The following is a 17,268-nucleotide window of genomic DNA, read 5'->3' as shown; positions in this document are numbered from 1 at the left end:
TTGATGACTCTTTGTGGTGTTCAAGATTTCAGAATATGTAGGACAACTGAAAAATTTCAGGAGAATTTTCTATTAGCTGAGAGTAATTTACGCCTTTCCCATTGTGTTGTTTATTAAGTAGTTTAGCTTACTTTTGAAAGTGGAGCCTGGTATATCATTCACTTTGAGGGTTTTTATATAAAAGTGCTTTGCTTTATGAATATAATTTAATCCTTTGTAATGAGGAGTGGAAAATGGATGAACAAGCTTCTCTCTGAAAAATCATGTTTGAAATTTCTGAGTAATGACCTGAATGGTCTGAAGTCATTTATTCCCAAGACATATCACTGTTTTGCAGAATATTCAAACTACTGTAATCAAAATTAAACTATGCCCTAAGTATAAAGTTTATTTTTTCCCAAAAAAGAAAGCTTTGGATCTCATTAAACCAGTATTTTGGAGTGATAGGGCTCTGTTAATTGAATTCAACATCTTGTCTAAATGTATTCTTCAGTGTTTTTTATTATCTAATAAAATTTTTTGAAGTTTAATTAGGGTAGGTAAGAAACAATGCTCAGTGTATTGCAATATATTCAGTACAACAAAAGTTCCCTTTTCTTTCAATGTTATTTTTGCAGAAAATAGTCTGCTTAAGAAATGTTAAGACAATTTTAATCATTGCTCAGAGGTTAGACTTGCAATCAGCATTTTTATAGCTAAATGCTACACAAAACTTTGCATCAAGTAGATGTTCAACATTGTACTTAATAGGGTATTGAAATTCAGCCTTAGAAACGAGGTTTGTGTCAAAATCCATCTAACGAGCAATTATAATATCACTTACAGAAAATATGCTTTGGTTTTACCTTTTGGGTCGTACCTGTTGTGGAGGGACAAGGATGTTACTACTTTGAGTGTTATTTTTTTTCTTGTGCATTCTGTTTTAATAGGATGTGTTCATATATGGATAACAAGGATCAGTGATGGGTAGTAGAAGGGTGTTTGTGGTGTCTCGTCTGCTTGCAAACACATTCATGTCTGAGGTGTGCATAACACACGTGTACATACACAGCTGCTACTAACTTTGCAAATACCATTTTGCTCAGTTGAATTCTGAATTTTAACTCTCAGAACACCTTAAAAGGATGTTTAATTCTACTGTGGATCTTGGACATGATGTCAACATTTCTTTACTAGGAAATTAAGAAACTTATCTATGAAATTATGCTGTGGGCAGCTAATGTTAGGGTAAAAAATGACTGAAATTTATAATATGTAGATCATTCTTTTAAGGAATATAATGAGCAAGGCAGCAGTAGGATGTCTGTTACGAACTGATTGCTGAAATGAGTAATTCTTACTGAAGGGTTTTTTGTTATTGCCAGGGATGTGACTATCTCTAGAAATGTTACTTTTAGTTTCATTGTTTTCACAGTAATGGTGCATTAGTGTCAAGTCAAAATAATTTTTTTCTACCCCTTCTGTTCTGCTAGTTTATTTGGGAATATATATTTGTGTTTGGAACCACTGTGCTGCTTCTAAAGTTCCTGAATGTGTCACGATTTTGCCTGTTACTGATCTTCTGAGACAGCATAACTTCATAGGTTTCTTCTTCAGTTGCTGTAGACTTCAAAAACTGGTTTGTCTTTAAAAAAAAAAAAAAGTACCATTCTTCTTTGAGTGACAATGATTGACTTTGTAGTCTTCTATTAATGAGTATGGTGAAACAATTCATATGAACTAGCCAATTACTAAATACATTCTGAGGATTTTGGTGATATTTCTGTTGCATTTCTTTTAGACATCTCTCCCCTCTCCTCATGTTCCTCTGTCTCAAATTTTATGCGTAAGAGCATCATGATGTTTAGGAGCTTTCTTTAGAGACATGGTTGCTATAGGTCAAGGTCAACTGACTTCTACTACTGAAGTATATAGGGTCATGGTGCTTCTGAAAATGAGGTCACTATGTGAAAGGAAAGAACTATTTATTTTCTCTTTTTTTCAAAGGGCTGTGCATACTTTATTAAAATGCACTAGAAACTGCCTAGGAATACTGTGTATTGACAGAATTAATAGCAAACTAGAAGAGACTGATAGCATTAGTTTATCATTAGGGACAGACCTTTCCTCATCAAGGTGACAACCAGTTTTGTAAGCTTACTTTTGCCTTTCTAGAGCCTGACATATAAACTGTCAGAGACAAGGCAAATAATGCAGTCTCACTAAGCAAGGCATCAGTAGGAATAGGACTCTTGGCAGTTGTAAATACTGAAATGTTTTTCTGCACAGACAGAAACACAGTGTGAGAACTGCATGACGTGTGGCAACATCCCAAGATTTATCAAGCCTGTCTGTACTAATGGAAGTTGTTGTGTGTGCTATGCTGTGCAGATGGTTTTACATTTTCTGATGGGTTTTACAATTCAAGTATTTTTTTGCGCTGCTTTTTTTTCTTCTACTTCCAAAGTTCCATTGCCCCATCCTGTAATGTCCTCTAAAAAGATCAGAGCTGTTTAAACCAAACAAATAGGTAATTAATATGCTGTCATTGAGTAATTGGGGCCAAAGCAAAAACATGTTTTTGTGCATTATGCATATTGTCAAATCAATGAGAGAGAAAATAAGAGTGGCTTGGTAGAAGTTGTTCTAGGTTTGTCTCAGGTTTACATCTAAGAAAGCTAAATACACACTCAGGATAGTAGCCAAGGGAAGCACTTCCATCTGTTTGGCACTTGTGAGGCCACAGCTGGACTGTTGTATCTAGTTTTGGTCTCCTTTGGTGCAAGGAAGACATTGAGGTATTTGAAGCTAGCTCAGCACAGGATCACCAGCAAGACCAGGGGTTGAACATGAGACTTGGAGAGAAAGGATAAGTGAACTTCATAGGATAAGAGAGAGTGTAGAGGAGACTGCGCCTTACCTCTTGAAAGTCCCCAGTGAGAAAAGAAGAGGAAATGGACATTAAATGGTCATGAGGAAGATTCTGTTAAGATATAAGAGACTTTTTTTTTTGCACTGCAGGGGTAGTTAAGCACTGAAACAGATGCCCAGAGTACTTGTGAAACCTTCATCCTTGGAGATGCACAAAAATTGGTTTGCCTCTGAACAACCAGAGTCAACTTTAAGCCAAGTGCCAGTATGGCCCTACTTTGAGTAAAAGAGTGGACCAGTGACTTCCAGAGATCCCTTCCAACCGAAATTGTTCTATGGGCCCTACTCATTAAACTGGAATCTGGAAAATATATGAAGGTTGAAGTTCTCAATACAAATTGTTTTTTAACATCATAAATCATTGCCTAGATTATGAAGAGCCATGCAAATTCCAAAAAATTTCAATTACGTTCTCTAGTCTTAGTTGAAGTGGTATAATGTCTCTTCACCACAGTTTACTTAGGTGTAAATTTCTGAGGATTTTCACATGCCCATATAATTCAAAGGTTATTTGAAGCCAGTTCAGGACTTGAAAAGCATCTGGAAAGGTGTGAGAAGGAGCTGATGCTGGAGAAGTCTGCTGAATGCCAGGCAAGGTGCCTGCAAAAAGTAGGAGTGGGAATGCCTATGCTGCAGTAGGAACTGGGAGCAGCTTGAGCTCTCCTCGTTTGGCTTTCCACCCCTTTGCCTCACTTGACCATGTGTGGCTTGGAGTATCCAGAGTTACTGTGGATTCTCTCTCAACAAAATGCTTGTTCTGTCAGGTGGGGTTTGTGTTGTTGTGTTACTGTGCAGTTAATTTAGCATTGAAGTAGTATTCTAAGGTAAGGTATTTCTTATTATGAAGTTGCTGTAATTCATATTATGAGAGTGAACATTTATTGCTGCTTACTCACAATATAGTAACTAAGATGTCACTTTCATTTCTAAGTACAGACTGTCGTATTTCATGGCACAGTAAATTTTTCCTTTTCAATGAGTGATTCCAATAAGTGCATTTGACAAGCATGATTCTAGTAAATAATGCAGTCTGTGGTATTAACTATCTACATTTTTATAGTGCCATTTTAAATGGACTCTCCAAAATTAGCTCGTCTTCTCTAGAGTCCATATAGGTGAAAGTACTCAGTTTCAAGTTAAGCAGAAAGGAAATAATCAGTCTTGCATTCCACAGTCCTTCTTCAATTTGTTTTTTTCACTTGGATACAGGAAGAATAAAAGCAAAGGGCATTTGTTATCTAGCAAAACTCAGAAGCTATTTCACGTGAAAACATAATGAGTGTGACAGGCTACAAATAGCACTGAACATGAATCTTTTACAGAAGAAAGGAGAAATGTCCTTTGGTATATTTACTTCAATCAACCCTAATAAGCCTTGTTTTATGTGTTTTATGCATCCGCCATCATAATTATAAATCCTTGACATTTTAGCACTAGCATTTATATCTGCCAGGGAAGCTACCCGAAGTCAGCCCTCAAGGAATGTCTGTATTGTACTATGGATCTCCATAACAGCTCTCAAGTAGTTACTAAGTGGTTTAAAAAATTACGTCTCAGTCATGCTTGAAGTGCTCATCAAATTTTGCCACAAATATCAGTGTTAAGTACCCAATCAGCTGCATTGTTTGAAGTACAGTCACATGTGCCCACGGAGGAATAGGTTGGACAGGAAGAAGAATTATATAAGGGCTTATCAATCAGGTAATTTTTTTTTTTCCATGACCTTTCAAAAACTCCTTTCCCTTCTTCCTGAAAGAGCTGGGTCTTGAGCTGGGCCTGGCAGCTGCTAGGCATGCTGCTTCTCTTCCTATTTAATATTTTCGTGATATTCTTAGAAAATTTTCAGAGCAGAGGCTACCAGTGTTTGTATATGTGCAGTAGGATTTTGTTCTTGGCTGCTTTTGGACAGTACCAAAAAAATCTGAATAACAAGGATAAGAAAAGTGTCAGGTGGTCTTTGGGAAGATACTTTGGTGTATGTCGTTTTGGCATGTAGGTAAACAAGATGAGCTAATCACCATAGCTTTCATGTAATATATCTGTAATTTGTTTTCATATGTAGGTGTGAAGGAAGGATTGCCATATGGTGTGTATATTGGTATTTTTCCTTGACAGCCTTTATTTTAAGTTTAAGGAATTCCAAAGCATACTATTATGTAAGAATACCATTTGAAGCACTCATCAGTATATACCAAAAGAATATACCTTGAAAGAATGTTGAAGAAATGTTGTAGAGCTCCAGGAAAGTTTTAAATTGAAAAATTAAATAACACTTTCATCCTTTTTGAGATACCCTAATTACCTTAGTTCTGTCTGTGTTGCACTGTTACCAGTCTTTCGTCTTTTAACCATTTGAGCAGGATTCTTTCACAAGTAATATATAAAATCTGATTTTACATTAATTGGTTTGTGGAGTTCCGAAGCAACTTTCACAGTGTCTTTGTGAAGGTTTTTTGTGGTGTTTTTTTTTTTTTTTTGGTTCAACATATGGTACACTTTACTCTCAGTCTTCTTGCCTCAATGTAAAGACTTCTTGTCCCCCCGTGGGCAGAAGTTAAACGTGTAACTCATGCCTATAGAAGAGTTTCTGTTAGGAAGATAAATTGCAGAAATGTCCCTGCTGTTGTTCATGCTTGGTGACACATATGTGCACAGTGCTCTGGGGTGCTCTCCTGGGAGCAGGGGCACAGACATCGGTCCAGCTTTGTTAAATATCACTAGATCATGGATAGTGGTAGTCTAAGGAAATGTTAACTCAGTGATGTCTTGACAGAAGTTTGCTTTGTGTGGTTCACAGAGCTGAATCAGCTGACAATGAGGAGTTGCTTTTCTTCTTGATTTAGTTCCCTGAACTGACTCTCTCTGGGTCTAGCAAGTGTAGCGCTCGTGGCTGGGGAAGAGGAAAGTCACCCTACAGTGGCCTCAAATAGATGGCAGATTTTGAACTTGAGATGGGTTGGTGCAAACTGCTGGCTAGAGAGGTACCCTTGCCCTTACCTTGTGTTGCTGCTGGTGCTTTAGTGTCTTAGATAGTTGGAGTAAAGAACTGACCTTGCCAAACTACTGAAAGAAAGGAAGGGTGGAAAAAAAAAGAAAAAGAGAAAAGGATCTCTTGATCTCTTTTCTCTTTTTGCATTGGTTGTATGTAGGTTGCTGTCAACTGCAGCCTTTTTCCATCTGTTGTCATAGGTGCAAATACCTGGGCAGAATTGAAGTTCTGATCTTTTAAATTATTTTTAAACGTTATTTTGAACATTGCTGTGTTCTGGTATCAGTGTGTCACATATAGAGGCAGTGTGTATCTTTGTATCTCTTTGTTATGTAGGTGTAGGGATAAATGCAAGATCAGTCCTACAGATCCCAAACAGAGGGACCAGAGAACAAGGTCGTGTGGTGCTTTGGTGAACATCAGTTTCTGCTGTAGCTTAAGCCATCACTTCTCCTTATGTCATGAAGCTTGATCAAATTGTCACTGAGCTTTTCATTCACTCCTTCTAACAGCTCTTTGTTAAAATTCAGGTGCTTTCTGTGTAAAGTCATTTACTAATGGACCCAAAAAAGGAGAGTATTTTAGCCACATTATTTTATGACCAATTGGTAACCACTCCCACAGGAGCACTGGCCATCAAAAGTAAAGATATGGTTAAAAAAAGTCTTTTTTTTTTAAATGGGCTTTAAAATCATGGACAGAGAGTAGCTGAACAGGAAACAAACATGTCTGGAATAAACCCCCAATTTTACTGCCTCCAGTTGTCCCTAAGTGAGAGAAGAATCTAGATAAAGTGAATGTGGAAAAAAAAATTAAGAGGAAAAATTTCCATCCAACGTGAATGAAAAATTTAGTAGAAGTTGAGCATTTAATTGCTTTTTGTATTTTTGAATGTATTATTTAAGCTGTTGAAAATTGTATCTTTTCAATCATGTACCAATGCTAGCCTATGACTGAGAGCTTCTCTTAGTGATTTTATCCTGACAGTAATTGAAAGCTGATTAATTTAATTGCAAACAAGCTTGTATTTTGTCATTTCTTCCTTAGTACTTTGTGTACATACCTCGTGTTCGGGGTCAGAAAGGAAATAGTGTTGTCTATTTTCTAATTCAGTACAGAAAAGCTAGTAAAATATACAGGTTTTAACCTTATTAACAGTAATCTAGTTGTCAAAAATGTAGTTTGGAGAGAAATAATTATGAACCCTTTTATTTAAAATGGTGTATAGGGCAGTGTAAAGTCGGCTGTTCATGACTCAAACAAGTGCCTTAAACATCTTTACCTTTGAACAAATAGCAGTGATTTTTCTTTAGAATTCTGGAACTCCATGAAGTTTTGATTGTTTAATTAAGCCTAATTAGCAATTACTGAAACAAAACTGTTGCAATATTCATTTGGAAGGATTTCTTTTGCTGCCTCTTGTGTGTGTGTGCTGTCTCTCCCAGTGCCCAGGGAGGCACAGCTGCAGTATGTGCCCTTCACCCTTTGCTTGATCTTGATCGAAGGAGTGTGTTTGGGAATGTAGTCACATAATTTGAACGTAATCTTGTTTTACTTTTCTGCAGGCTTTGCAATTGAAGTATCAGTAAAGTATTGGAAGAACTGTGCCATAGGGCAGCACACAAAATTAAAATTCGGCTGTATCACAGTGCCTTGTAACACGATAGCACCAAAAATGCTAATAAAATGGAAGTGTTCATTATTGCTGCCTTGTGTTGTGACTGTCAGTATTGGTAGATAGAGTTAAGTAATCAAAATGATGAAGTACTGAATTTTGGTAATTTATGGATTTTTCAGGTAACTGGTAGGATGGTAATAGAGATTGCAATAATAATAATAATGGTTGTAGAACCATTTCACCTATATAGAAATACATACGTATCTTTCACAATAAATATTCATGTTCTTCAAATAACCTTTAATAAAGGAGACATCTGACTACAGCAAGTGTACAAAATTGTACAATTTACGCAGTTTACAAATGTCTATAGTAATATCTTGATGTGTTAAAAAAACCCCCAATCAGCTGACCTACTGAATTCTCAGTATTTGTAAATATTGAACTGATAAAGAATAAACTAGTGTTGCAAACAGTGGTGTTGTTTTATTGATATAGTTGTGGAGATTTCTTAATGTGTCCTGAAATTCTTTTCAATCAGAAGAGTTTGGCAATCTGTTCCAATTAAAGAATTTTCCATATTGGAAATGAGAAGTCAATTATGAGAATTATTTTTGAGTAGTTAATTTATATAACCTTAATTGTATTAATTCCCTTTGAAAGGCTGAAGCAGATATTTACAATACTTTGATTAATTAGCAGTGTATTTGTGTTAGAATTGCTACTGATAAGATTCTGCTGCAACTGTGGTCCTGAGGAGTTCTCCCCCAAATAAACATTTTAGAAAACAAATGGCTGTTTATTTCACTGGAGAGGAAAGGCATCACATCTTTGCTACCTCCACAGGCAGTACTGTAGCATCTCCTTTCCACATTCTGTAAAAAATGGGAGTTTAACTCTAGATCATGTTACTTAATTAGTGGTGTGTTCCATACTGTAAAGAAATAGATTTTCCTTGGTTTTTTTAATCTGTCAAAATAGTGCCTGAGTGTAGACTAGGGAACTGTGGATTTCCCTCAGAAGTCACTCACAGAATGTCAGCAGTAAGAGGCTTCCCGTTTTCAGGCAGGTGTTGGGCCTGTGTGGTCTAGGTCAGGTGGAGTCTTCTTCCAGCTGTTTGTCAGGCTGTACCGTAGGTGTTGGCTAGCAACTGTGCCCTGTCTGCTCCGGCTTGGAGTGTGGAAATGGAGTGCTGGTGTGGGCACAGCTGGGAAGGGGAGTAGTGTTGTCTTCTCTTCTCATGCCTCTGCTGCAGGAATTGGGCGGAGGGAAGCCAGCACGTCTCCATCTGCTGAACCTTCTTGGTTGCTCAGTGTGAGATGCGGGTACATCAAGGTGCAGAGCTGACAGAAGCATTGGCTCACTTGTAACCCGTCTGTATAGGGATGAGATCTGGTGGCTTTATCCGCACTCGGGCACTGTGATTTCTGCCCCTCAACCTGCCTGAACCCAGCTCAGTTCTGAGCAGGTGTCAAGGCATGTGTTTGACTTGTAACTTCAGCTCCGGGGCAGTGTCACCCAGTGCTAGGGCACGTGCTTTAGGGACCCTCAGCGACATGAGGATATTGCCATTGCAATAGAAACTTTATTTTAACCTGGGCCCTCCACAGGTTGGGTGGGCACCACCAATGCCCTTGGCCTGGTGCAGGACAGGGCCTTTGAATGCGGGACTCCCTCAGCCCTCAGGGGCAGTGCCTGCCCTGAACTGAGGGCCTTTCAAAAGGAGCCATGGGGATGTGGTTACCAGCCCCGGGGGAAGTGACAGGTGACCATGGTGAGGAGCAGGCGCAGCCTTGTCAGGAATGCAGGGAACTGGCTGTGGTGTGGCCATGGTGCAGTTGGCCTCTAGGGGCTGGCAGGTGGGTAAGGCGCCGTATCTGTGAGCGGTGTCTGGAGTCTGTGACCTGACTTACCTGTTAAAATAGTTTTGTTTCATTTCTGCACAAGATTCATTTGAACATCAGGGGACTGAGGTGTGGTGCTTAGAAGCCACAGTATGCGATAGTGTCATAATGTACGTGAGCCTGTGAGAGAATCTCTGGCTGCTGCCCTGGTCTCTGCCTGTGACCAGTGGAAAATACTTGTAGAGAGCACCCAGAAGTAGGGTAATTATAGCATCAGTTTATCCTGGTTTGCCCTTCTGGTTTATACTACTACATGTTTTGGAGGTTTCTGAGACTGAGGTAGTGCTTGTACCTATCCATTTTCTTGTTGGTGTTTTCCATCACTTTGTCTAATTATTTTTTAATCAATTCTTGCTTTTCACCTCTGCAATGTCCTGGGGCAGTAAGTGTAGAATATTCCGAAGTAATACAGCATTTAATATTCTACAGTGCAAAACCAAGGGGAAACTCATCTTGGTCTAGTTGAGGAATTCAGTTGTTCCCATCAAATCACAACCAAGTTTCATTTATTCCATTCTACATTGTGGATGCTCAAATGAACTTTGTATCCTGCTAAAATGCTTTCAGTGCCACAGTCCTACACAATCTCCAATTTCCTCTTCATCAGTAACAGCCTCCTTCTTAGAAATTAAATTTCCATGGTGAAAGTGAGACTGAGAAAGCAAATCTTTTGGTGTACAATGGTTGTGGAACTTACTGAATCAGGATGAACTTCCATAATATCAGGAATATGAATAGTCATTTTAGAAACAAATGAAAGATACTATAGGACGGGGGTTAGGTTTTGTTTCTTCTTCTAGGTACTGGAGAAGATTGCTGTGATCTGTATCGTGTCTGGATATCAGTCAGCCTTTTTGGCTCTCTGTAATTTTGGGACATAAAGGAATGCAGTGTGAACACTTGAAATGTTATGCAGGAATAAGGTACAAAGAGACTTGTCCTTGTTACTGGAGTTAATCTTTTCTGTATACTGTGGACAAGTAAAAACCGAATTGTGTGTTGTAAAACCTTAGTTGTATGGCCATGGAAAGGAAATAGGCTTCACATGGAAAAAGAGAGCAAGTTTTCTACCTAATTTTTTTAAGGGTTTTGTGTGTCTCTGAAGTGTGCTTTGGTAAATATGAGCTGACACATTTCTAGCAACCAAATTATAAATGAGTGGAAGACCTGAAAATGTCAGTTTCTTCCTTTTAGAAGCACTTCAGGATTTTTTTTTCCTTTTCTTTCATACATTCGTTTTTTCCCTTGGGCAAATGAGTTTGTTTAAACGTTTGTTTCAGTATACTGTTTTTCATATATATATATATATATATAAAATTGTATATTGTATAATTGTTGACACTTCTTGGAAGTGTCAGAGGAGATTTGATGTACTAATACTTTTATAAGAGAGAGCGTATGCATGCCTTAACACAGAGAGAGGTAAAAAGTAGTAAATCAATCCTTTAAGCTTGTTTCTGTGTATATCTTGACGTTGCCTAACCAGTTGTGCGTGTTGTGGTATTTTTCACAATTAGCTGGGAAAAACATTAGGATAATCTGAGGGAGTTCAGAAAAAGTGAAATAAATGAGCACCTTAGGCAAAGTGTTTGCCATTTAAGTGGCACAAGGACTATGTCATGTCAGGTGGTGGGGTAGGGAAAACATTTGAACTGCTGCTCTTACCTCCTCTGCTTTTGGAGAGGACTCTGGGGTGCGAAGCATCCTGTTGGTTGAGAACATCATGTCTTCTATTTCATTTTGATCGTATTTTGGTTTGTTTCCCCAGACCTATAACATGCTTAACTGTTTTCCTGAAACTTTAATACAATTTACACCCAGCCACATGTGTGAGTCACTTCTTGATGAGGCTGCATAACCACTGTCTGATCCCTTTATATTAGTAGGGGGCAAAAGCATGATCTTTGTGAAAGGCCAGGTTATCAGAGGCAAAAAATAATGATTCTGGTGCTTTTTATGATTTTCATGTCCTCATTGCTGTGACCTTGGACAGCAGACTTTAGAGCCTGTTGCTGCTTTTACTGTTGGCCTTCCCGAGTGCCTGAAGTGGTGGAAGAGGCAGTGACTGAGAGAGAGTTTTCAGAAAATGTGTTCTTGATACATGCAGGGCAGGATGGGAGGAAGGAATAGATGCGTGGTGGGTAGAGAGGTGCTGGGGGTATGTGCAGTACTGGACCAAGAAACTTCCATCCTTACAGAGACATAGGTTGGACAGCTAGGGAGCCCTCATGCTCTGTCATTGTGCTGGATGTATCTTGTCCTTGGAATGTAGTTATTATGTTCTTACAAATACAACATGCATCTGCTTACTCAGTGCAGCTTCTGTGGTTGTGTTACCTTTGTGCAGCATGTCAGTCAGTAGCACTAAAAGTTTTTAGACTAATAACACCCTCTACCCCCAAGAATTAAATGCTGTTTCGTGGTTTTTAAACATGTTCATCTTTAAGTGTTTTGAAATCATATAAAATGCTCACTAATTGGTAGCGTGCTAACTCTGAGAAATGTGTGTCAGCACAGGGCAGTGCTGAAGCATACACTTAAGTCATATTGAAGTCAATGTATCTAAACACAAATGTATGTGCTTTCTGGGATCTGTATGTTTGTTGTTAGCTGTTCTGAAATTAGATCATTATTTTTGTACTTTAAAGGAAGTGTAAGTTTTATTTTTTTAAAAAAAATGGAGTTTGGAAATACTTTAAATATACAAACTGCATTATCTTTTGTTTTGATAGCTGATTGCTGTTTATGATGAGCAAGAAACTCCCCGTAAGACTGATGGCACCAATGGCAATTTGACAGACAGAAATAGCCCAGACTCCTTTGAGACAGAGGTAGCAACTCAGCTGGCTGCCTTTCAGCCCATTGGTGAGATTGAAGTGACTCCTTCTGCCCTAAAACTGGGTATGTATATCTTGTATGGTGTTTACTTTCCTTTTTTCTGTGTATGTCTGTAATCTGATTTTATATATTTAAGGATTTATTTCTTTTTAGCATCCCGTTGTTTGCCTTGCACTTCAATGAGGGGCCTTGAGGGGATGCTGTATGGGGAGTCTCTGAGGTCACTTGCTCTGTTCAGCCTGGAGAAGGGGAGTCTGAGGGAGACCTCCTTGTGGTCTAAAGCTCTCTTTGAGGAGGGCTGAACACCAATCTCTCTGGTGACCAGTGACAGGACCCAAGGGAATGACATGAACCTGAGTCAGGGGAGGCTTAGTTTGGATATTAAAAAAAGGGTCTTCACCCAGAGGGTGACTGGGAACTGCAACAGGCTCCCCAGCACCAAGCCTGACAGAGTTGAAGCAGCATTTGGAGAACCCTCTTTGGCACATGGTGTGACTCTTGGGGATGTCCTGTGCACAGCCAGGAGTTGCTGGCAATCCATTGTAGTATTCTGGGAGCACACAAGATGAAAGCTTTGCTAAGTATTTTCAAATAACACAGTAATTGAAAAAAAAAACAGATTTTTTTTTTTAAGAACCTGGGTTCAATGAATGTAAAATTGCTGAGTGCAAATGCTTTTACCAGGTATCTGAGCTAGTGCCCTGTTTTGGGTGTGGGAGGTGCCAAGGGGGATATGCTAGTTGCAAACAGTTCAGCTCTTTGCCTTTGAAGAAGTTGCATAACTGGGTCTGTTTGCCTTTCTGACTTTCAAGTGAGCAGACTGTGATTAGGAAAGGCTGCTGCTTAATTCCCTCTTACATCAGAGGTTACTACATGAACTGCTGCAACTCTGGTGCCCTGTGTTGTTTAAATGTGCCTGGATGGCCAGGAGTTCAGACTGGTTTCCAACTATAAAGAGCTGGAGTCTTGTATGTTGTACACAAAGCAGTTTGAAATACTTTCTTGTATTTAGAGTAGGCTGAGCTGTCACCTAAGTACTAGATACAGAAGCTTTCAGAACAAGATTGAAGGTGAATGCTCTGTCTGCCTGCAAAGCAAATGAATAATGCTCAGGAGAGCCTGCTCTGCATCCCACCAGAGCCCAGCGCCCAGCTCACCCCGTGTTGCCGAGTGCTGCTGGCAGTCTCCAAATGCTGTGCAATAAAATCTGAGTGTAAGCAGCTGGAGGAAGGATAGAAGTGCTGTCTCTAGTTGTGCTACTCTCGTAGAGTAGTCTGATTACAACTTCAGAAGTGGAATGTTCACTTGTCTATTTTAATTATATTTTTAAAGGAAAAGGCTAATTAACAAAAGCAGTGAACTAAAATAAAATTTCAACTAAAGTTCACTGGATGAAGCTGTGTAACTTAACTTCTAATAGAAGTCTGTGCTCGTTTTTGTGCCTGCTGTAGAAAATACTACATGAGAATTTTTAGTGTAAAAATGACTCTAAATTAGAAATGAGAAAACTGCATGAGGATTTTTAGAGTAAAATTTGTGTTGTTGGGTCATATTTTCTATATTCTAGAATAGAAAAATCATTTTCCATATTTAATGACACACAGGAATGTCTCATAAGTAAAAATCTTGAGACAAGACTTATTATTGATATAACTTGTATGTATTTGTCTGGTTTTTGGTAAGCATGAGATATGGAACAGCTTGTAGCTCAAGGTTTGGTGGTTAGAAGTTTTGCCACTTCATTTGTTGCATATTTTTATATTGCACTTACCACGTTTTAGCATGTTTCAGAAAGTAGCAATTGTTCTCCAAATACCTCTGAGTACTATTAAAAAAAAAAAAAAAAAAAGGTGTTTTGTCTAGCATACTGTTGTTATGTAAGTTGAGGGTTGGAGAGGGGAGTACTTCAGCCTCGCACAATTTTATGTAAAGCAGTTAAGTGCTCGAGCTCTTGAGTTCATCAGTAAGCTACCACATAGTTAATTTCCTAGTATTTATGAAATCCTACTCTAGAGTGTAAAGGAGATGAAATATAATGTGGGAAGAGCAGTCAGGATTCTATTTTGTTTTCAGTGCAGTAGCAACATATTTGAAGTTTAAAATGGTGCTTGCTTCTTAAAAGAAGAGATTGTAAATGTGGTGGGTTTGTCTCATAAGTTCCGCTTCAAATTGGTTTCTTTTACAAGGTAAGTGAAAGTTTTTCTACCTGTTAGTCCTATAACTCAGTTTGTACTCTGAAATGTAATTGTTTTCTCTTCTGGATTTTACATCAGGGTTTACAATTCTTTGGACTTAATTTTTGCCCTTGTCTTTCGTGTACAAGTCCCTGGTCCTTAAATTATGTGGCTATTTCCATTAGAGGCAAATTGAAAAGTAAATGAAGAAATAGAAGGACAATTTGGTGGCATCAATATCATTGATGCATGAACCACAGTAGTCTGGCTTCCTGTCTAATTATTGAATTGACTCCCACTTCTAGCAGAAATAAATAATACTAATTTATAAAGCTGTTTTTATTTTGGGAGCAAGGATGTGATTGAATATATACGTAGGAAAAAGGTGTTGCTTTCCATAGTAGAGCTGTGCTTCAAGAACTGACATGTGCTTACCTTTCTGAGAACTTTTCCAGACTGCTTTTAGGAAGGAAATGCAGGGAATTCATTGTTATATGAGTTGTCAGATTGTGGAACAATTTTTCCTGTTAATTTCTGTTGGATGTTTTATAATTTATGAAATCAGATCCATGGTTTTATGTAGAAACAATGTCTGGTTAATGATCTGCTTGTGGAATACTTAGTGCTTGGTGCTTAATAAGCACGTGAAACTAAACACTGCTCTTGTCAGACGTGAGAGAATTGGCACTGGCTTAGAAAAGACACATGAGATACTGCCTTAAAACCTTTCTGTCTTTTATAAATTGTGTATTTGATCTAGTTAAGTGAATTGTATGTTATACCCAATCTTAAAGCCCTTCATGTTCAGATAGAGATGGCAACAATTTTTTTTTAATTTTTTGGGTTTTTTTTTGTATGGTTACTTTTTTGAGGGTGTTTTTCTGGTTGGTATTCTGGAATACTGATCAGCTTCACTGTCTGAAAGAATAGACTTTCCATGACGTAGTTGGTTACCCTTTATTTTCACCTTTATCACCTGTAGCTCTGAAAGTGAACCAGAATAAAAACAATCTTGTATTTGACTGAAAAGCTAAAATAACCTTATATTTTACATTGCTTTCACATCTTGGCAAAATTTTAGAGCAAATTTAATTTAATTTACTTGATATCAAATTACTTTCTTAGTATATATCTCCTTAAAACAGTTCAGGAAACTATTCAGCTATTTGTTTTCTTTACCCTGAAATAAACACTGCTCTACTTTTAAAGCTAACTCTGTTCCTAAACAGGTGCAATTTTGGGTTCTTATATTTAATTTAAGGAAATTTCAGGAAGACTTCAAGTGTTTGTGGACATGGTATCTTCTGTGTCCATAACATGAGGTGAGGTGCAAACAGATTGAAGTGCCTCCCTCCTTGCCCCACAGCACTGGATTATTAGGTGCTGTTCCTGACAGTGTCTTTTAATAGTGAAAAACCAAAAATTCAAATTTGTCAGAATCCGTGCTTGAGTGAAGAAAACATTTCATGCTACAATACAAATGGTAATAAGACACCTGCTAAGATATATTACAAAATTTAGAGAAGCACACAACTGTTTAATGTGTTCAGGCAGCTGTTTGAAATAGGGAAGAAATTGATCTACTGATTTGTTATTTTTGTGGATACGAGAGCATTGAGACACAGTTGCTAAGATGGCAGCAGAGCTTGTCTTGTGTAACTGTTTCTCATGAGCAGAATTTCCCGGAGTACAATAATGATGTGGCCATGACAACAGTTTTCAAAGAATGATACAGGCAACTAAAGGCTGAAATAGCTGATGTACATTTGAAAAATTTATTGGAGGTAAACTTCAACATCTCTAACCCCAAATACCGCTGTAAATCCTTTATTGCCTTTTTCTTTTTGTACCATGTTCCTTAATTATAAAACTGTGTATAGATAAAACCCTGCAATGAACAGTGAAATCACAGTATGTTGAGTACATAGTTAGCTACGTGAGTTCAGCCTATGGTGAATGTAAGGTTACACATATCCCAGGGAAAGAGTTTATGACCCTCATAAACCATCTTGTAATCTTCTGTGCACCTGTAAGCGTGCCAGTAGCACTCCTGTTTTCCTTTTGCACCTAATAGTTTACTGTTGTTTTCTGGTGGTTTTCCCCACATGGTAGTTCATGGAACAGGAAAGGGGGAGTTATTTTCATTATGTCAATTTGTTTTTTCCTTTTCAGTCCATATGGGCAGGAAGGAGAGAGCACTAATTTATTTATAGAGAATCTGTTTTATGGACAAGTCACTCGAGCTGGAAATGCCTTCATGATTGGCTCAGTGTTTTGTTTGCTTCATTTGGTAAATGATGGTTGAGTGCACACAAACTTAGTTGTTGCTTTTCTCTTGCTGATCTCCTTGGTGTTAAGTGGTCAGGATTTTGCCTGGAAGAACACAAGCAGTATTCAGAGACAGTTGTTGCTTTTGAATACTCAGGGAGGGAAAAAAGAAAGGTATAAAGTAGGCATCTCCATGATTTTTTTTTTGTCTGTTGTTTTATTTACTCTTTTTCCCTTTAGCTGGGAATTGGTTTGAAGAATCCTGAAGTGGTTTTTCGAGTGTAGTCTGGAAGCACAGACAATTAGATTACTTTGATGGCTATTACAATGAAATCAGGCTCTTAGTGGATTGGTACCTTTACTAGTGTAAAGTAGTAACTTCATTTAAAGTTTAGATTAGATAAAGAAATAATTCCTTGTAACAGTTATTGATAGGTTAAAAAATTCTCCTGTAAACTACAGGAATTTAACTCCTGGAAGCTTTCACTGTTCAGTAGAGCAAATGTCTTGGTTTTCCCATTGAAAAGTCTTACTTCGGTATTTCAAATTTTGCATAACTTTGTTTTA

At 38.1% G+C, this 17,268-nt stretch overlaps 1 protein-coding gene across 2 annotated transcripts in view; it reads left to right on the top strand.

Annotated features, from left to right (window-relative positions):
- Nucleotides 1-17,268, top strand: part of PARD3B (par-3 family cell polarity regulator beta) — a 402,476-nt gene that overhangs the window by 108,684 nt on the left and 276,524 nt on the right. For both annotated transcript variants that reach the window (XM_032114586.1, XM_032114585.1), the window contains exon 3: nucleotides 12,154-12,322. In XM_032114586.1, the coding sequence (XP_031970477.1) occupies nucleotides 12,154-12,322 (169 nt within the window). The remainder of the gene's footprint in view (nucleotides 1-12,153; nucleotides 12,323-17,268) is intronic.

This window comes from Corvus moneduloides, chromosome 7 (assembly GCF_009650955.1).
Source record: "Corvus moneduloides isolate bCorMon1 chromosome 7, bCorMon1.pri, whole genome shotgun sequence".
Taxonomy (NCBI): domain Eukaryota; kingdom Metazoa; phylum Chordata; class Aves; order Passeriformes; family Corvidae; genus Corvus; species Corvus moneduloides.
The sequence above is the reverse complement of the archived record's forward strand: the minus strand, read 5'-3'. Positions and strand labels throughout refer to the sequence as shown.